The sequence below is a fragment of the Ailuropoda melanoleuca genome, chromosome 2, assembly GCF_002007445.2.
Source record: "Ailuropoda melanoleuca isolate Jingjing chromosome 2, ASM200744v2, whole genome shotgun sequence".
Classification (NCBI taxonomy): Eukaryota; Metazoa; Chordata; class Mammalia; order Carnivora; family Ursidae; genus Ailuropoda; species Ailuropoda melanoleuca.
Window position 1 is genome coordinate 59,570,915 of NC_048219.1, and position 21,553 is coordinate 59,592,467.

General features: G+C 38.7%; 1 protein-coding gene across 7 annotated transcripts in view; it reads right to left on the reverse strand.

Moving 5' to 3' along the window:
• Positions 1-760: 760 nt before the first annotated feature.
• Positions 761-21,553, reverse strand: part of GBP5 (guanylate binding protein 5) — a 46,743-nt gene continuing 25,950 nt past the window's right edge. For 2 of the 7 annotated variants that reach the window (XM_034653834.1, XM_011217157.3), the window contains 10 exons: positions 17,223-17,431; positions 16,580-16,707; positions 8,902-9,011; positions 8,449-8,645; positions 7,857-8,099; positions 6,550-6,830; positions 5,149-5,361; positions 4,277-4,379; positions 3,808-3,989; positions 2,249-2,383 (listed from right to left, as the gene is read on the reverse strand). In XM_034653834.1, the coding sequence (XP_034509725.1) occupies positions 2,267-2,383; positions 3,808-3,989; positions 4,277-4,379; positions 5,149-5,361; positions 6,550-6,830; positions 7,857-8,099; positions 8,449-8,645; positions 8,902-9,011; positions 16,580-16,707; positions 17,223-17,412 (1,764 nt within the window). In that variant the 5' untranslated portion in view covers positions 17,413-17,431 and the 3' untranslated portion in view covers positions 2,249-2,266. Of the gene's footprint in view, positions 2,384-3,807; positions 4,012-4,276; positions 4,380-5,148; positions 5,362-6,549; positions 6,831-7,856; positions 8,100-8,448; positions 8,646-8,901; positions 9,012-15,564; positions 15,623-16,579; positions 16,708-17,222; positions 17,432-20,372; positions 20,397-20,658; positions 21,236-21,553 lie in introns of those variants that run through there. The other 5 variants (XM_002930364.4, XM_034653835.1, XM_034653836.1 and 2 more) reach the window with 5 other exon arrangements.

Genomic DNA, 21,553 nt, shown 5'->3' on the forward strand with positions numbered 1-21,553 from the left:
ATATATTAGGGTGCTCCCCAGTAGGGGGGAATAAATATTAACAATGGATAGATCTTCTTGATGGATCAACGCCTTCATTATGATAAAATGCCCTTCTTCATCTCTTGATAGTCTTTGTTTTAAAATCCAGTTTGTCTGCTATAAGTATGGCTACTTTGCTTTCTTTTGACATCTGTTAGCATGCTAGATAGTTCTCTATCCCCTCACTTTCAGTCTTGACTTTAGGTCTAAAACGAGTGTCTTGTAGGCAGCATTTAGATGGATCTTGCTTTTTTATCCATTCTGTTACCTATGTCTTTTGATTGGAGCATTTGGTCCATTTACATTCCGAGTGATTATTGAGAGAGATGAATTTAGTGACATTGTTTTACCTGTAGTTGATGTTTCTGGTGATGTTCTCTGGTCCTTCCTAGTCTTTGTTGCTTTTGCTCTTTTTTTCCCTACTCAAGGTCTCACTTAATATTTCTTGCAGGACTGGTTTAGTGGTCATGAACTCCTTTAGTTTTTGTTTGTCTTTTAAGCAGACTCCCCACTGAGTGGGAGCCTAACACAGGGCTCAATTTAACAACCCTGAGATCATGACTTGAGTCCCAATCAAGAGTCAGATGCTTAACCAAATGAGCCACCCAGGCACCCAAATAAGTAAGATCTTTTTTTAAAAAAATTTTTTATTTATTTATCTGAGAGAGAGAGAGCACAGCAGGGGGAATGGCAGAGGTAGAGGGAGAAGCAGACTCCCTACTGAGCAGGGAGCCAGACATGGGGCTCGATCCCAGGACCCCAGAACCATGACCTGAGCCAAAGGCAGATGCCACCAGGCATCCCTCCCCTGCCCCAAATAAATAGATCTTTTAAAAAATGTCTGCAAATGTATTGCCACACCTCATATAGAGAGGTAGATTCCATTTCTCGTTGCCTTGAATCTGGGCTGTCCCTATGAACTATACTGATACAATGGAATGCAACAAAAGGAGTGTTGAGTGCAAAATTGGGTCTTAAGAGATCTTAAGCTTATAGTTTTGCTACTTGAAACACTGTCTTGGAAACTGGTCATGTGAGAATGCCGTGCTATGCAGAGGACATGTTACACACATGTAGGGAGAGAGCAATTGTGCAAGTGTATAGCCTCAGGGTACAGTTATGTGTCTTCAGTATTTATGACCTTCCAAATTTTTCCAATTTTGGAGAAGATAAAAACTAAGTAGTAGAGTTATGTTTTTGAAAAATTTAATTGTTATTTATAGTTAAGTTATATACAAATATATTTAAACAATCTATAATTTTAGAAAAAAATCAGTAGGCTTTTATATATGATTGCAAAGAATTAAGATCATTTAACTTAAGCACTAAGACAAGTGTAAAATGAAATGATCCCCGTCAGACTTTTTGGCACCTTATCCAGCATTCCTTATACCATTTATTTACAGGCTCTGAAGGATTATAAACATGTGACACACAGTATTAAGTCCAATATAAATTGCTTCATGATATAAAATATTCTGTTTAAGTTATGCCCTTTGTGAGGATGAACAAGGAAAAGTCTTATTTAGGCCTCAGCCTATGACACAATGTCTATGCTGGTAGTTCTTTCCATCTTACGGAGTATCCCTATTTCATTACCATGCTTTTTTTTTTCTTGTTGTTTTTGTTTTGTTTACACCTTAGAATTTAAGCAGACTGCTTACTGACTGTACCCAGAAGTCACATCATTGCCCATAGATTGAGCAATGTCCATCCACATGAGAACCATACATTGTTTCCACTAAGAAGTTAGATTAGTAGTCCTTACTATTGGTGCCTCCCTCTGATGGCACCCAGCACAAGACCACTTGGTAGGAGCAATGCCCATCCAAGCCCATGACTTTGGCCTAATTGTACTTGACTTAGTCCATTGTGGATAACACCCCTCAGGCCACTTCCAATCCCCTCAAACCAAAAATGGAAAATTGGAGGGATGGAATTGGGTTATAAGACAATTTCCCCTGATGGAACCAACCTAGTATCACCCCAAATAGAGATAGTGATAAAATTCCCTTATTATACAATTCACAGTCTCTTAAAGGAAGTGATCATCATGTAAACTATGGAATTATTGAAATGTACATTTTACTAATTACAAGCCTTATATCTTTATAACTATACAGAAGTTTGATACAATAATTATGAAGTTTCTTTAAGTGGTGATTGTCTCAGGTTCTACAGTTTCTCATCCTTTTGTGTCTTTAGTGAAAGAGAACAAGAAGAGTTAGTTCTGATGTTTAACTCTTTAGAGTAAGATGCATGTATCATCCTGTGAAGCAGCATTCCTCTGGAGATTCTCGACGTCATTTTGAAGGCTTCTGTGTTCAGCTTCGATTTCCTTATTGAGATTTTCAGCCTTTTCCTAAAGAGTGTTAATAAAACAGTGGAGCTTAGCAGAAAGTAATGTCTGTATCACTTGAGGGGAAAAAGCCCAATCCTTGACTTTTCTTTGTTTATTTTAATCTGTCAGTAAGTAACAAAAGATAGTTGCTGAATTCTTCTTTTCCATTCATGTGCATTCCTCATTCCTGGTTTCCTACTTCCGTCATCCCTCTCCTTTTACCTCTTTCTCTAACTCCAGAAACATCATCATCTCCCAATCCCTGAAATATTGGTGTCCCAAGAATTATATCCTGAGGCCCCCTACCCTTGTCCCTTTATTTTATACATCCTCCCTAGGCACCTTTGTCACAGCCCAACTTTAATTCTCATCTATGCAGAGAGGAATGTCAGATCTAGTTTGAAGAGGAGAGCCTGGGTGTCTAGGTGACCTCTACAATCAGGCGAGGAGTCTGAGCCTTTGCTGAGGCAATTTGTTCTAAGTCTCCACAGTTAGGGGGCAAGAAGTACAAGGGCAGCAAGGAGATCAAGAACCCCAGGTTAACTGTACTGCCCCTTGGTGCAGGGCTGTAATCTCAGAAAGTCTTGGAGCAGTGCCTGGAAAACTGGGATGTGCAGGTAGACTGGCCTCCCTAGGGAAGGGTTGTCTCATAAGGGTATTCACCTGAGATCTTCGTACCAGGTCTGTAGAAACAAACCACTGCAGATCCTGCTTTCTCAGAAGGCAGTTTAGACAATTTGCTAAACTGATATTGGCATTGAGTTAGCTCTCTTTGAAACTTCATTTTTCTCATCACACCTAATATTTCTGCTTCGTATTGAACAGGATAGATGAGAGCATGAATGCAAAGTGCATTGTACAGCGCTTGGTAAATAGGAGCTACTGCTTTTTGAGTGATGGTAATAGTAAAGGACTGAATGAAATAAACTGCAAGCTAAAGGCCTTTAGGACCACTGATGATCAAGGCAAGGACAGGGGCACAGACACAAAAGGATGAATTAATTTAATAAGGTAATCATAACCAAAGAAGAAGACTGTCTAGAGCAATAAACAAGATAACAACAACAACAAAAACCTAATTGCCAGGGGATTGAAAGGTCGTGGGCTTTTATTTAACAAATTTTAGTGCTCTTTCTAGAACAGGCACAATTCTAAACACAAATATTCTCATTTAATTATCAAAATAACCCTATAAAATGGGCATTATTACTGTCTCTGTATTCCACAAGAGGAAACTGAGGCACAGAGAGGACAGATAGTTTGCCCAAACCATGTATATCATAGGAGGTGGAGCTGGGATTCATACCCACAATGTCTGACTCCAGAGTCCTTGACCAGTGCCATAATACTGTGCTGCCTCTCCCCCTTGTCACTGCTTCATGCCCTCATCGATACAGGGAGGGGAGACATGATTAAAATCCTGAGACGGAATTCTTGATGAATACCTGGAATCGACGTTCTAGGGCCCTCTGCTGTTGTTGCAACTGGTACTCTTTGATCATTTCTATCTGTCTCATTCGTTGCTGATGGAGCCACTCCCTTTGCACCATCATTTGCTGGTTATACCTCTGAATTGCCTCCAGCCTTTGTGCTTCAAACTTCGCAGCCACTGCTTTCATACGTGCCTCTGAAAAAGAAGAAAATGACAACTGTCTCTAGGATTAGAGAGCCTCTTCCTTCTGCTTCCCACTCTTGTTATTGCTACTATCACATAAATAAAATTTCCTGGAACTGTTTCCCTTCCAGGGAACCATATTGCAGCTGACAGTACATGCCCTACTCAGATTCAGCCCGAGGAGCCAGGAATCTTCTTTGCCATTCTTGCTCTGATTTAGGGATCACAGCTGAGCCAGGTGAAATTAATTTAAAATGTGTAGAAAGATGTATCTTGCATGCCGTCCATTTCCTTCTCACCTTCTATCTCCTTTTGCCTCTGTGTGAGAGCCAGGTCTATCTGTAGGATAGCATCGCTGGTAGATTGTCTGGACTGTAAATACTCCTGCAGAACTTTCTCAGCCTGGGGACCCCAAAAACATGCAGTTACAAGTAGCAAATGGGGATTAAGAATGTTGTAAACCTTTATTTCTTTTTCATCCATGGATCTTTTCCTTCCTGGAAGTGTTGAGCCCTGTACTTGGTAACACTCCCAACAAAGCCTCTTTTGTCTCAGGGGTGGCCCCAAGCTCTGGGATGGCCAGTCAGAGCACCCAAGGTCACTCGATGCAAAGAATTTGGGTACAGGTGGGAAAAGACTGCACCCTGGGTGTCTGAAAGACTGATATGGATGCTGGGAAGATACGCTCTCTCCCCAAGATGGCGAGCACAAAAGACTAGTTAAGATTTTGAGCTGTTGGCCTCATGCTGCTGTCATGTGGGCTGAGCCTGTCTGAGAATGAAACCATTAGTGAGGAAAACAGAACAAAAAACTGAAGTGGAGATTGGAAAGAGAGAAGGAAGGGGTAAAATTTATGATATTGTTTGAACTCCTGAACGTAGCTATCCTTGCAATGACATTTAAATGTTTTGCTTTTAGTTTATATAAGACAGTGAATTATCATTTTTTTTCTTAGTTAGCATCAGTTACTGAGATTCTGTGCCATGTAACCAAGAAAGTCCCTTCATTATAAATGAATGTTCATGATTGCAGTGAAAGTCTGGTGATTATGGTGATATGGTTTGATTCCACAGCTATCATTAGAGAATAAATACTTTCTTCCTGTCCTCACTGGTTTTTGAAAGAAGCCCCTTAACAGTTTCCTGCAATTGACAGATAAAACTTGGAATACCTGCATTCCTTTCCTGGGCTCCCAATAGTATCTTGCTTTCAGCAACTCTGTCTTCTGAATGAAGAGACGATGTCCTCCTGGTTTTGAATAAATCCCCTGCATCACTTCATTTTCTAGAGGATCAAAAATAGCCCGAAGTAAAGCTGAGCAATGGTGTGATGATGCCTCCATGTTCTGTTCATGTAAGTCACTCTTTTTTGCTTCTAGCCGAGTCTTCAGAGGGACAGAGTTCCAAGGAAAAGATGTTAGCCAACACTTCAGCATTTCTAGAAATGGTTCTCAAAAAGAATCTTTTTTTTTTTAATAGAAACTAGAGGACTACAAGTAAGACTATATTCTTCCTACCTAGCCTAGAAAAGTTCCAAAGATGATACACTGTAGAAAAATGACTTCGCTTTTGTGTTTGAAATCCCCTGAAACCTTTATTTTGCTATTTCTGCTTTAGATATAATCTTTAGACTACAGATCTCTAGCCTCATGCCATAATTTTAAATTTTTAAAAAATATTTTATTTATTTATTTGCCAGAGAGAGGGAGCAGCAGGCAGAGGGAGAAACAGGCTCCTCACTGAGCAAGGTGCCCAATGCAGCACTCGATCCCAGGACCCTGGACCTGGGCAGACGTTTAACCGACTGAGCCACTCAGGTGTCCCAACATGCCATGATTTTAAATGCAACCTGCTGTTTTACAGCATTTCTGGTTTTAGTATGACACTCAGCCTGAGATTCCCAGTGAGTAGGGGGAATGCAGATGTAGTGTATGCTATCAAACCTGGAGATATAATCTTTTAGTAGACCCATTTGGCAATTCTGTGTGCTTGATTAATAAAAAAGGAAAGTTAATGAATACTTTATGAATATACTTTATGAATAAAACGTTTTAAGGAAAAGATGGCTTAAAAAAATTAGTCCATGGTTGTAACATGGTAGGGTGAGTCGTGTGTGTGTGAAAGTTTTAGAATCTGTAGGGTCCAGAGTAGTTACGTATTTGTTTGTTTGTTTTCAGAATAGGTGATATCTTTTTTTTTTTTAATTTTTTAAATAAGATTTTATTTATTCATTTGACAGAGAGAGAGACAGCCAGTGAGAGAGGGAACACAAGCAGGAGGAGTGGGAGAGAAAGAAGCAGGCTCCCAGGAAGAGCCTGACCTGGGGCTCAATCCCAGAACTCCAGGATCACGCCCTGAGCCGAAGGCAGACGCTTAACGACTAAGCCACCCAGGCGCCCCCAGAATAGGTGATATCTTGATCAGGTAAGTGATAATCATTATTTTCCAGTCTAGTAAGGATTGCTTTTCTTTATTGAGTCCCCGTTTTGCCTTTCATAGCAATAAAAAGCAACTTTGCCTCTTATTGTTTATAAGCCCCATGAATTAGAGGGAAAAAAAAAGATGATAATTACCTCTAATTCCTTCTGAAACTTTTGGTCCATATCCTTGAATGAGTTCTTCATGAAGACTTCTATGGCCTCTCTTTCACTTTCCCTGTGCAGGTCCAGCAGCTCCTGGAGAGTTTCCGTGGGGAGCTGCACTTTGTGGCCCATCTGCTGGTCATAGTGGGCAATGGCCTTTTTTACTGCTTCTGAGTTCTTGATCTGGGCCAAGGCCAAGACTGAGTTCTCCATGCAGGGCAGATCCCCACGGCTGATGGCATTAATGTAGGTCAGCACCAGGCTCTTTAGTTCTTCACAGGGGGAAGATATGCTTGTATTATTTGCAAGAAAGAATGCATGCTCTAAACTGGGTAATTCTATGAATGTTAATTTCACAATGCATTGCCTGCACTTTTTCGGCTTTCTGTGCACTGTTCATGTGGTCCAAATAAGGTCCTTTGGGAAACTGTGTGACCAAAAGAAAAATTGTTCTTTCTTTGGGAAAAGAGTACTCACAGGGGAAAATTCAAGATGTATGTGATCACCTCCATTTCATCCTTTTCTCATTGAGAAATAAGAAAATGGTCATGTAAACATGGGCATATTTGTTTGATTAGGATGCTCTACAGGCCTTTTGCCTCTTTACTCTTCCCTTTCTTTCCCTCTAGGTTTCTTTTCCCTTCAGAATTCCCTTTCGTCTTTCACTCTGATAAGTGTTACCCTGCTCTGAAAAAGCACAAAGTGAGCACATTAGGCCAGGTCTCCTTTACCCTTTGTTGAAACTTTCCTGTTGTCTTTCTTGTTCTTTGCATACTTTTGTTTGCACTCAACTTCCTTCTAAAAGGCAGTAATATTTTACAGACTTCTGAGACATACAGACTTTAGGAGAAACTGGATCTAGAAGTCTGCTTAGATTTCTTTTAGAGTTCTAGACAACCTGGGCCTCTGTTTAATGTTTGTATGAACTCCCTTCATTTCTACAGAGAATGTATATGTGGTCCTCATTTTGTGTCTTGCAAAGACTGTGACATATAATAAGTATCTACTATATTGGTTGAACAAATGGTGCCAACCCATGTGGGTTAGTCTAGTTCAACGGTGGACCACTTATGGGGAGAACTTTTTTAACTTGACCTTTTTTTTCAGGTTACATTTCTATTTTTTCCTACTTTGAAGGGATTACTAAACTCCAGAAATAATTTAATAACTATGATACACATGATTTTCTTGGTAGTAACTGACTATGCATTTTCAATATTGACAGTGGAAGGAGAAACTTACAATAGTGTCCCATTCTTTATGTTGGATTGAAGGAAAATCCTAGAAAAGATACTCACGGGGTCCATTGACCTTGATACCTCCTGGAAGAGTTTTAGTCTTGGAATGGTTGAAGATGTAGGAACAGAATGCTGCCACTTGTTCCAAAAATTCCAGCTCTAGCTCATCATTAGGCAGTGTCTCCAGCTGAGCAAGCTTCTTCCGGTGAGTGGGAGAGTCAAAGGTAAAACATTTCCTTACTGGAAAGAATTCTTTTATACATAGACGGGGCAAATTGAAATTTTGAACATTTTGATCAGTGCCTGGGGAAAGAAAAATAGAATTTATTTAGTACAAGATTAACATTTGTGTTAACTTATTCTCCTCGAATAAATGTGCCTTCCACCTGATGTTATTTATTTCAGTACATCTTCACAGACTCTAAGCAAAAAGCTAAAAGGTAACTAATCAGGGAAAGGAAAAAAGAAAAATTTGCTCCAAGAACAGAGGAGTAATACAATTTTATATTGAGTCTATTAGTTCACTATAAATTAGTATTTGGTAGTTTAGCCAGGTGAGTAAATATAGGAAACTAAGAATTTAACCACCTACACCTGAGAAATTATTTCTTTTATTACTTTTTTCTCTTTCTAAAACTGAAGTTCCTGTTACCTTGCTTTAGCCTCAGGGAATTCTCCAGGTATTCATCTGCTGTGATGAGTTGCCCATCTACTTCCAGGGTTAGGTAGAAATCTCTCAGAGTCCACACGAAGTCTGGACAGAAGCTCTCAAGGTTAGTTGCATCTTCAACCCCTTCAAGATCAGGTGTGGATACTTTCCTGAGCAGATTTGACAGTTCTGTCACATAGCTGGGATGCAGTTAAGGAAAACTTGATGGATATAGAACTTCATCTAAGCCCATATATTTAATTCCATGTCTCCCTATACTTTTATTTTTCCTTTGGGTCTTAACTCCTTATTTCATCTGTAAATTTAAGGATTCTTTTTATTATACCTTTAATGCTTACATGTTTTCATTTTTGTGTTTGATTCACAAGCTCACAAACACAGTTGGTAAATATTGTTCTCTCGGCGTTGGTGCCATCTTGGACCACAAAAGGATACTGCAATAGGTCAATAGCCCTCTGGTCAATTTTGTTCATAGTGTTGTATACAAAGATACTGCTCAGTAGTATTACCAGTGCAAAGATCTGGGTATCATTTTTCTTGTCACCCTAAAAGAACAAACTTCAATCATGTCTCATGGTATTTTTAGATGAGCAATCATTAAAAATAGGCCCTTGACTTACAAATGCTAAACAAGATAAACAAAAATGATTATGAGAAACATATGAACATTGAATAATATAGTTCTATTAGCATTGATAAATTTATACAGAACCATATATCGTTAACTCACCAGTTTTCTTTTTTTAAAATTTATTTTATTATTATTATTTTATTTAAATTTTAAGTAGTTAACATACAGTGCAATATTGGTTTGGGGAGTAGAATTCAGTGATTGGTCACTTACCTAAACACCCACTGCTGATCATAACAGGTGCCCTCCTTAATACCCATCACCTGTCCCCCACCCACCTCCCTCCATCAACCCTTAGTTTGTTCTCTATTGTTAAGAGACTCTTATGGCTTATTTCCCTCTTCCCAGATGTTCATCTGTTTTCTTTCTTAAATTCTACATATGAGTGAGATCACATGGTATTTGTCTTTCTCTGACTGACTTCTTTCACTTAGCATAATACACCCTAGCTCCATATGTCATTGCAAAAAAGATTTCATTCTTTTTGATGGCTGAGTAATATTCCATTGTATATGTGTACCATTATTTCTTTATCCATTCATCAGTTGATTGGTATTTGGGCTCTTTCCATAGTTTGGCTATTGTTAATAATGCTGCTAAAAACATTGGGGTGCATGTATCCCTTTGAATCTGTATCTTGTATCCTTTGGGTAAATACCCAGTAGTGCAATTGCTGGGTCATAGGGTAGTTCTATTTTTAATCTTTTGAGGAACCTCCGTACTGTTCTCCAGAGTGGCTGCACCAGTTTGCATTCCCACCAGCAGTGCAAGAGGGTTCCCCTTTCTCTGCATCCTTGCCAACACCTGTTGTTTTTTGTGTTAATTTTAGCCATCCTGACAGGTGTAAGATGCTATCTCATCATGGTTTTGATTTGTTTTTCCCCGGATCATGAGTGATGTTGAGCATCTTTTCAGGTGTCTATTAGCCACCTGGATGTCTTTTTTTTGGAGAAGTGTCTATTCATAGCTTCTGCCTATTTCTTAACTGGGTTATTTGTGTTTGGGGTGTTGAGTTTGGTAAGTTCATTGTAGATTTTTGATACTAACCCTTTATCAGATATGTTGTTAGTAGATATCTTCACCCATTCTGTAGGGTGTCTTTTAGTTTTGTTGATTGTTTCCTTATCTGTGCAGAAGCTTTGTATCTTGATGAAGTCCCAATAGTTTATCTTGCTTTTGTTTCCCTTGCCTGTGGCTATGTGTCCAATAAGACGTTGCTGCGGGCAAGGTCAAAGAGGTTTCTGCCTGTGTTTTCCTCTAGAATTTTGATGGTTTCCTGTCTAATATCAAGGTCTTTTATCCATTTTGAATTTATTTTTGTGTTAGGTGTAATAAAGTGGTCTAGTTTCATTTTTCTGCATGTTGCTGTCCAGTTTTTGAAACACCATTTGTTGAAGAGACTTTTTTCCATTTGATATTCTTTCTTGTTTTGTCGAAGATTAGTTGACCATATAGTTGTGGGTCCATTTCTAGCTTCTCTATTCTGTTCCATTGATCTGTGTATCTGTTTTGTGCCAGTATCATACTGTCTTGATGATCACAGCTTTTGTAATATAGCTTAAAATCCAGAATCATGATGCCTTAAGTTTTTTTTTTTTCTTTTTCAGAATTGCTTCTGTTTGGAGTCTTTTGTGGTTCCATACAAATTTTAGGATTGTTTGTTCTAGTTCTATGAGAAATGCTGATGGTATTTTGATGGGGATTGCATTAAATGTGTAGATTGCTTTGGGTAATGTGGATATTTTAACAACATTTGTTCTTCTAATCCATTAACATGGAATGCTTTTCCATTTCTTTGTGTCCAAGTTCTTTCATAAGTGTTCTGTGGTTTTCAGAGTATAGATCTTTTAGTTCTTTAGTTAGATTTACTCCTAGGTATCTTATTGTTTTGGGTGCAATGGCAAAGGGGGTTGATTCCTTGATTTCTTTTTCTGCTTCTTTGTTTTTGGTGTATAGAAATGCAACAGATTTCTGCACATTGATTTTGTATCCTGCTACTTTGGTGAATTCACGTATAACTTCTAGCCATGTTTGGTGCAGTCCTTAGGTTTTCTACATAGAGATCATATTGTCTGTGAATAGTGAAAGTTGGACCTCTTCCTTGCCAATTCAGATGCCTTTTATTTCTTTGTGTTGTCTGATTACTGAGGTTAAGACTTGCAGTACTATGTTAAATAGTGATGGTGAGAAGTGGACATCCTTGTCTTGTTCCTCACCATAGGGGAAAGGCTCTCAGCTTTCCCCCACTGAGGATGATATCAGCTGTGGGTCTTTCATATACGGCTTTTATGACGTTGAGGTGTGTTCTTCTATCCCTACTTGGCTGAGGGTTTTTATCAAGAATGGATGCTGTATCTTGTCAAATGCTTTTTCTGCATCTATTGAGAGGATCATCTGGTTCTTATCCTTTCTTTTATTAATGTGATTGATTTGGGAATATTGAACCAGCCCTGCAGCCCAGGATGAAATCCCAGTTGATTGTGGTGAATAATTCTCTCAATGTACTGTCGGATTCGATTTGTTAATATTTTATGGAGACTTTTGCATCCATGTTCATCAGAGATATTGGCCTGTAAGTCTTCTTTTTAGTGGGTTTTTTGGAATCAAGGTAATGCTGGCGTTGTAGAATGAATTTGGAAGTTTTCCTTCCATTTCTATTCTCTGGAACAGTTTGAGAAGAATAGGCATTAATTCTTCTTTAAATGTCTGGTGGAATTCCCTTGGGAAGCCATCCAGCCCAGAGATTTTTGATTACTTTCAGTTCCTTTGCTGGTTATGGGTCTGTTCAAATATTCAGTTTCTACCTGTTTCAGTTTGGGTAGTTTGTGAGTTTCTAGGAATTTGTCCATTTCCTCCAGATTGCCCAGTTTGTTGGCATATACTTTTTCATATTATTCTCTTGTCATTGTTTGTATTTCTGTGGTGTTGGTTGTGATCTCTCCTCTGTCATTTGTGGTTTTATCTATTTGTCTCCGTCCTCTTTTCTTTTTGATAAGTCTGGTAGGGGCTTATCAATTTCATGAATTCTTTTGAAGAACCAGCTCTTAGTTTTCTTAATCTGTTCTGCTGGTTTGTTTGTTTCTGTATCATTGATTTCTGCTCTAGTGTTTATTATTTCCGTTCTTGTGCTGACTCTAGGTGTTATTTGCTGTTCCTTTTCTAGCTCCTTTAAGTGTTAAGTTTAGGTTGTTTCTTGAGGCTTTTCTTGCTTCTTGAGGTAGGCCTATAATGCAATAAAATTCCCTCTTAGGACTGTCTTTGCTGCATCCCAAAGGCTTTGGACTGGCGTGCTTTCAATTGCCTTTGCTTCCATGTATTTTTTAAATGTCTTCTTTAATTTCCTGGTTAACCCATTCATTCTTTCATAGGATGTTCTTTAACCTGCATGTATTTGAGGTCTTTGCAAATTTTTTCTTGTGGTTGACTTCCAGTTTCATAGTGTTGCGGTCTGAAAATATGCATGGTATGATCTCGATCCTTTTGTCCTCGTTGAGGGCTGATTTGTGACCCAGCGTGTGATCTATTCTGGAGAATGTTCCTTGTGCACTTGAGAAGAATGTGTACTCTGCTGTTGTAAGAGGAGATGTTCTGAATATATCTGTTCAGTCTATGTGGTGCAGTGGGTCCTTCAAAGCCACTGTTTCCTTGCTGATCTTCTGCTTAGATGATCTGTCCATTGGTGTAGTTGGGATGTTAGAGTCTCCTACCATGACTGTATTATCATCAGTGAGTTACTTTATGTTTGTTATTAATTGATTTATATATTAGGGTGCTCCCCAGTAGGGGGGAATAAATATTAACAATGGATAGATCTTCTTGATGGATCAACGCCTTCATTATGATAAAATGCCCTTCTTCATCTCTTGATAGTCTTTGTTTTAAAATCCAGTTTGTCTGCTATAAGTATGGCTACTTTGCTTTCTTTTGACATCTGTTAGCATGCTAGATAGTTCTCTATCCCCTCACTTTCAGTCTTGACTTTAGGTCTAAAACGAGTGTCTTGTAGGCAGCATTTAGATGGATCTTGCTTTTTTATCCATTCTGTTACCTATGTCTTTTGATTGGAGCATTTGGTCCATTTACATTCCGAGTGATTATTGAGAGAGATGAATTTAGTGACATTGTTTTACCTGTAGTTGATGTTTCTGGTGATGTTCTCTGGTCCTTCCTAGTCTTTGTTGCTTTTGCTCTTTTTTTCCCTACTCAAGGTCTCACTTAATATTTCTTGCCAGACTGGTTTAGTGGTCATGAACTCCTTTAGTTTTTGTTTGTCTGGAAAACTCTCCTTCTCTTCTGAATAATAACCTTGCTGGATAAAGAATTCTTGGCTGTATATTTTTCCCATTCAGCATATTGAATATTCCTTCCACTCCTTTCTGTTCTGCCAAGTCTCTGTAAACAGATCCCCTACCAACCTGATCCATCCTCCCTTGTAAGATAAGGACAGTTTCTCCTTTGCTGCTTTCATGGTTCTTTCCTTGTCTATTTTGTGAATTTGACTATGATATACCTTTCTGATGGTGGGCTTTTGTTGAATTTGGTGGGTGGTCTCTGTGCTTCCTGGATTTTGATGTCTGTGTCCTTCCCCAGATTAGGGAATTTTTCAGCTATAATTTGTTGGAATACACCTTCTGCCCCTTTATCTCTCTTCTGGGACTCCTATGATATGAACGTTACTACATTTTACTAAGGTGCTGTGTTCCGTACATCTACCCTCATGTTCCATTACCTTTCTTTCCCTCTTCTTTTTGGCTTCATTTTCCATAATTTTACTTTCTATATCACTGGTTTGTTCCTGTGCTTCATCCATCCTTGTTTTTATGTGCCCATTTATGTTTACATCTCGGTTATAGGATTTTTAATTTTGGCCTGATGAGATTTTAGTTCTTTTATCTCTGTAGTAAGGGATTCTATAGTGTCTTCTATGCTTTTATACAAACTAGCTAGTATCCTTATAATTATTGTTTTAAATTCTAGTTCAGACATCTTACTTATGTCTGTATTGATAAAATCCTTGGCCATGAGTTCTACCTCATGTTCTTTCTTTTGGGGTGAATTCCTCCTTCTCGTCATTTTGTCCAGAAAAGAAAAGAAGAAAGAGAAAAAACAACAACAGAAGAAAACCCAAACATACAAAAAGACAAAGCAAAAAACAATGGAAGGAAAACAAAAACACAAAATAAGAAAACAGGAAAAAACCACTAGATCCTGGGTGTATTTTGGTCTGCTTGTTAAAGGAATCTAGATCCTAAAATAGGAAAATAAGATAAATGAAAGTAGAAAAAAATAAATATGAAAAGTATATAAACATTTAAAAAGTTAATAAAAGATTAATAAAAGATTTGGAACTATAGGAAAATAAATGAAAAAATAACACATTTAAAAGAAATAAAAGTAAAAAGGAAGCTCAATCCTATTTCCCCTAGAACTGAAGCTTTGCAGCACTTCATGATCAATAAATTTGGTGCAACGTAGTTGTTTGTGCTGGTCTTCTGGGGGAGGGGCCTGCTGTGCTGATTCTCAGGCTGACTTGTTTCCGTGGAAATGCTTCTCCAGGGGCACAGGGATGGGGCTTGGTATAATCAGTTTCAGCCTCCAGTAGGTGGACTGTTTTGCTCCCTGAAGGCTTTCCAAAGGTGTTGGCTTTTCTACCTGTGGACTTGCAGTTTTTGTTCTCTCAGACCTCTGATTGACTTCTTGGGTGTTCAGACTAGTTTGATAACTACTTAGCTATGTTCGAGGGGTGAGACAAGCTCAGGAGCCTCCTACCTCTCCACCATCTTAACTCCTCCCCCCTTATTAGTTTTTGTTAGAACTAGTTGGGTATTTGCAGTGGATAGTCAAAGTTAGTGTGGTAACCAGAGCACTTAAAATCAAGATTTTCATCAAAAACACAAGAACAAGTATTGGTGAGAATGTGGAGAAAAAGGAACCCTTGTGCACTGTTGGTGGAAATGCAAACTGTTGCAGCCACTGGGGAAAACAGGGTGGAGTTTCCTCAAAAAATGAAAAATAGAACTACCATATGATCCAGTGATTCCACTACTGGGAATTTACCCAAAGAATACAAAAACACTAATTCAAAAAGATACATGAACCCCTATGTTTATTGTGACATTATTTATAATAGCCAAAATATGGAAGCAACCCAAGTGTCCATCAACTGATGAATAGATAAGATGTGGTATAGATACATACAGTGGAATATTACTCAGACATAAAAAGATGGATTCTTGCCATATGCAACAACATGGACCTACAGGGTATAATACTAAGTGTAATAAGTCAGATAAAGATAAATACCCTATGATTTTACTTATATGTGGAATTTAAGAAATAAAACAAGAGACAAATGAAAGTAAAAATAGACTCTTAACTATAGAGACCAAACTGATTATTACTACAGGAGAAGTGGGGGGGGGGTAGTGGATGGATGAAATAGGTGAAGGGGATTAAAGTATACTTACAGTGATGAGCACTGAGTAATGTATAGAATTGTTGAATTGCTATATGATACACCTGAAACTGATGTAAGACTGTACATCAATTATATTGGAATTAAAAAATAAAAGGAAAAAATCAAGATCTTCAATTGTGTAAAATAAATTTGGCCTATACACATAATATGTATATTTTATGGACTAGTTATTTTACACAGGACAATTCACATTACTGATCTCGTCTAATACTAAAGCAATGCTGTGAGATATGTTTATAACTACTATTTTCATGTTACAGATGTGGAAACTAAAGCACAAAGTGAGGTAAGCATTTTGATTTTGTGGCAAATGAAAAGCAAGATGAAAACATGAAAAACAAGGGAAGTGCAAGGGGAAGATTCCATTGGGTGCTAGAGCCAGCTCCCACGAGCTTACAAGAGCTGATTATGCACATCTGTTCTGAACCCTGAGTTTAGACACTTCACTTTGGAAGCTTGGAATCAGCTTTGATGAGAATATTTAGAAAACTGGCAAGCCTTCCTCCTTAACCCCCACACAGTGGGCTGGTTGTTAAATACCAGCATAGAAGTGGAAAAAGCACATGTGTTTACTATTCAAGTGCTAAGTTGGATAAGACCAAAAGGAAAATGAAAGATCAGGGGAGATTTGCTTCTCAGAGTCAGAGGGTGACAAGTGCCAGAGCCCTTTTTTGAACCCGGGATCCTCTGACCCTGAGCTCACTACTAATCACTCTTCTCTGTAGGATCAGACTCGTGACAGTGGTTTTATTTGTGCCATCTTTTCCACATTTCAGTTAACTGCCTAGCTCTATCTTAGTGTCTTGTCCCAGTCATGATTCTGGCTTACAAATACATTTTTCTCATCTCAGATTTCCAAATTTTGACTATTAAAAATAGAAAGGGAAAATGTATACTCTGTCAAACAGAAGTACAAATTCAGAAAAACAAAAACAAAAACAAACCTCTCTGTGTAAAGAATGTTCAGAGGTGAGGAGGAATCAAAAGGAATTCTTGTTTCTTACCTTTTCTACATCTCCTAGACCCTCTGTGTCAAGAAGAACTAGGGTGTAGTTCGGCTTCTTGGGATGAGGCACACACCACATCCAGATACCCTTGGTGTGAGACTGCACCGTGGATCCGATAGAGAAGCCTGAAAGGGAAAAGGGAGATGTAGTCACAGAGGAGGGGATCTGAAAGTTGAAGACCTTCTTGGCAACTGAGTTAGGGTTTAAGGAATGCAAGATGAGGACACATCAAAAAGTATAACCAGTATTGACCTGGATTAGAATAGAGGAATGAGAAAATGAGAGTATCGAATACTATCGGTTGTAAATTTGATGTTTTTCCTTTTTATAGGAATGTCACATGCCTAAAATTTTAGTGGTTTATAATTGCATGTATAGAAATTATTTTATTGATGTCTTACTCCTTAAGATAGGAAAATATGCTTTTTCCAGGGAGAAACTAAGAGAAGAAAAGTAGGCGATATGTCAGGAACAGACCTCTGCCTTTGTTTCCCAGAAGATAAGTACCCACCTGTGGCCCAAACAGTAGCTTTCAGTATTACTCCCTATCTCGGACTTTCTCTCCTTGCATCACCGTGCTCCATGCTGGCAGTGTGGGCGGACAGAAGGGACTCAGCAGAGTTATGCTGGTGCTACTCACCCTTGTTCTTTCCAGCCAGCTTGTTCATCAGGTAGGATTTGCCGGTGCGGTAGAGGCCCACAATAGCCACCACCACAAGAGGATTCTTATTGGCTGACAGGATCTCCAGAGCTTCCTGATTAGCCACCAGTTGCCCTCCAGTGTTCTCAATGAGGCACACTGGGGCCAGCATGTGGCTGTCTGAGGCCATGTTCAGAGTGTTCCCTGGTCTGCAAGGGAAGAGATGAGATAGATTGAAATTTCCAGTTTTACAGAAAAGAGTCATTTTGTTTCCTGAACTTGGGGACATATTACTTCCCAAAATGGCCAAAATTTCTGAAGAAATTTTTGAAAAAAGAGGATCATAGTAAAATAAGTTCTAGGCCCTTTTGAGGACTTTTATAGGCTACCCCACTGGTTCTTAAGTATTTGGTGGGCATAAGGAAATCCATTTCCTGAGTTTTACCTATTGCTAGTTTAAATCTGGCTCTTTCCCTTTGGTTTTTTGGCTTGCTTGTGTTCCCTAGATTTTACCTCCTTGAATCCTTACATTGAATCTTTATGACCACCATTTGTTATATTTCTTGCTTTTACCCTTTATCAACTTGCTTCCCTCTAATGTAGGGCTGTGTCTAGTCAAACTGTATTATACTAAATCCTGCCAGGTCATTATGTAGCATAATCTAACAAATCATAATTGTTTACTTCTTATAGCTGTACTTTAAAAAAAACTATTTATTTATTTATTTATTTATTGAAAGAGGGTGCACAAGCCAGGGAGGGGCAGAAAGAGAAGGAGAGAGAGAATCTCAAGCAGCCTCCATGCCCAGCACAGAGCCCAACTTGGGGCTACATCTCAGGATCCTGAGATCATGACCTGAGTCGAAACCAGAGGTCAGGTGCTTAACAGACTGAGCCACCCAGGTACCCCTCATAGCTGTACTTTTAAAGAATTTTTTGTATAGTTATAGTAGTGCCTTCTTCAATCAAAACTTCAATGCGTGATTGTTTTATGAATGAGAGAGTGAGTGAAAATACCTTCGTAAATAATACTTGGCCATTGACTTCTGGGCATCAGTTCCTTTAACTTGAAGAGTTGCTGATAAAGCATTTTTAGGCTGAGACTCAAGCAAATATTTGGTTTTTTGCCTTGCCTTTTTATAAGAGCAATTTTCTTCCATTTTAGAAGTGGTTATTTACTATAGAAGCTAAAAATCCAATATTTGCTTGACTTTTTCTTTCACTAAAATCTTACAATGAAAAGTTATGGATTCCCTTATTAGCCAGTGGTAGAAACTACTTTTTAAAAATTATAAAAACCTATTCTCCCCTCTTCCTCATAGCTGGTGTTTTGGAGATTATTCAGGCGACAAATAACAAACTGCTTAAGAGCAGATCATAGGTGGTCCTTTGCAAATGGCACAGCACCATGGACGCGGGAGCCAGGAAATGCCCAGGCCAACCCGAACCCAAGGAGGGATTCCATGATTTTACAGATTCAAATGCCAAGTCTGTTTCCATTCTAAAGCATCTCCAATACAGTATTGGTACCGTACATTTGTAGATTTCTGGTTGCCTGATTTATATAGAGCAGGGGTCATGATCATTTTTAGATTACAAAGATATGAGGAACTGGCAGTGATGATCTACAACAGTTGGCTAGAAAAGCAGAAGATACACAATCTAAGTCTGTTTGCAGATATTGGAGGCTTACAAGCTCTTGTGCCTTAGGGTGATGCCACTAATGGGAGAGGGAACTAATCGGTCTGAATTTTCAGACCTCCTAAAGAATAACATTAGCACTGTGTATTTATCGTAATAGAAGTATTTTGCGCATTGCTCCCAGATGTTATCTGGGTGACATCTTTAATGCTTTTAGGAGAGCCCAGTCTCTCAAACATCTTTGCAGATTCAACATGAACACAACCCATATATAATTAACTGTTGCTCTGCCTTTCCTAGCCCAGCCTGTGATGTATGCTCTGAGATGCATCCTTCTTAACTCTGTTAGAGCCTGCTAAACTTTCGTAAATAAAAACAATGCAAAGGGGGCACCTGAGTGGCTCAGTAGGTTAATAAGCATCTGCCTTTGGCTTGGGTCATGATCCCAAGGTCCTGGGATCAAGCCCCACATCGGGCTCTCTACTCAGTAGTGAGTCTGCTTCTCCTTCTCCCTCTGTGATCTCTCTCACTTTCACTCTCTCTCTCAAATAAATAAATAAAATCTTTTTTAAAAATGCAAGAATGGATACACACACACACACACACACACACACACACACACACACACAAAATTTGGCTTTGAAGTAAGGCAGACCTAATTTCCAATACTAGCCCTACAACTGGCTATTTGTACGACATTGGGATTTCTACTCAACACTCTAAGCCTATTTGTGAAAAAATAGAGGTAAGTAAATATTTATTTATACCAGTATAACTTCTAGCTTAGAAAAGAGAGCTGAAGGAGAAGGGGAAAAAAGTATAAAGAAGGAAAATGCCAAGAAATATAGGAGAAAATATTCAGTAGTGCTAATGATGGGGTTTCTAGAGGAAACAATCTCTGTTATCAGCCATACAATTCTAGTTGGTTTTGTTTGTTTGTTATTATTGTTTGGTTCTGCTTTGTTTTGCATTGTTTTTGGTTTGAGTTTGGAGGAGGAGGAAAGGCTTTTAGCAAGGAGATAAATGGAAATCAAACAAGAAGAAGATACGTGAAGCATGTGTCATGATAAGAAATTCAAAGGTATGAGCTCTGAGGAGCAAACAAAATTGCCAGACAGTATTGATGGGTCAAGTTGGGCAACTCAAATTAAATGATTCATAATAGTAGAGACAATTGAGTAGAAACAGAATCCAGCACAAGAAACCTTAAGGAATGAGTGTGTGACAGAAAATAAAAATTAATTAATCCAGGGCTATTTCTAAAGGAAGAAATCCATCTTACTAGGTACAAGACTATGACTACAAGTATATAGCTGTTTTCATTAAACCTCTTCATTGTTCACTGAGTTTCAGTTTTTTTTCTTTTTCCGTTCTTAACAATGTAAGCAAGCTATTTACCTTATATCTCATTCATTGCTTTTTCTCATAAAAATAATAGTTGTAGTTCTTCAAACTTTCAGACTACAGCTTGAAATAACTTAATCAGGTTTTATCAAAAAGGTAACTTACGTGGCAGTTATGATCTCCGTATTTCTCAAGGTGGCAAAGAAAGGAAAGCAGTGTTAAGACATTTCAGATTGTCAGTTTAGTCCCCACTCATGCTTGTGTCTGATTCAGCAGTAAGCAGATGTAGCTGGGGTTCAATGAATTCTGCTACCTGCCTTAGAACATCACAATTTAGTCTTTAATGGTGTCTAATGGTCCACATCAGGCTCGGCTGCACCCTATCCTGGATAGAAAGTTTTGAAAACGTTCTGACCTTTGCAAATCTTTTCCACCCTTGCCCCAGTCTTACCTTAACTGTAAAGTCAGCAGCAGGGATCCTTTAGAGCTGGTAAGAAAGCTGCTTCCCTGAGAATGTGCTAAGGGTTCTTTGTCCCTCACTTTAGGTGTGTTGGTTTCTGATCTACTTCTTTCCTAGTCCTGGGGATTTCTTACCAGCGCCCCCTCCCCCAGACGCATCATGGACAGATGATTAGAATATGAAATACAAACCAAAAGTAAGAGTCTCCAAAACCTGACTACAGAAACTAAAACCACAAGGCAAGCTCAGTGACTAGTCATTTCAACAGTAATTTCCTGAGTGTTTTCTGGTGGATGGCTGATGTTTGCCCTGAATTCTCAGAAACTGCATGTTGTTAGTGGAAGAGACTTGTTTTTGCAATTTTTGAGACTGATATCAGTTGTAATTTTTTTTGCTACTCTAAGCCTGGTCCTCAGGGCTGTAAGGAACCATAATAAATCCACAGTTACAGTGACTATAACCCCAAAGTATGTCTGAGTTTTGTGAATATACCATTTTTGTTTGTTTTTGAGGAAGCAGCCATTCTTTTTTTTTTTTTTTTTTAAGATTTATTCATTTATTTTAGAGAGCACACAGGGCTGGGGGAGGGATTGAGGAAGAGGGAGAGAGAGAAAATCCAAGCAGACTCTCTGCTGAGCATGGAGCCCAACCTGGGGCTCGATCCCGTGATCCTGAGATCATGAACTGAGCCAAAATCAAGAGTCGGTTACTCAACCTACTAAGCCACCTAGGCACCCCAGGATGCAGCCATTCTATGCTACACACAGAATAAATTGCTGTATAATTTCAGTGAAAGAAAATTAACTTTCTAAGGAGATAAATGCTGACAAGTTTTAACTAACTTGAAAAATGATCAGTCATTACTGGGTCAACAGTTTTTTGCAAC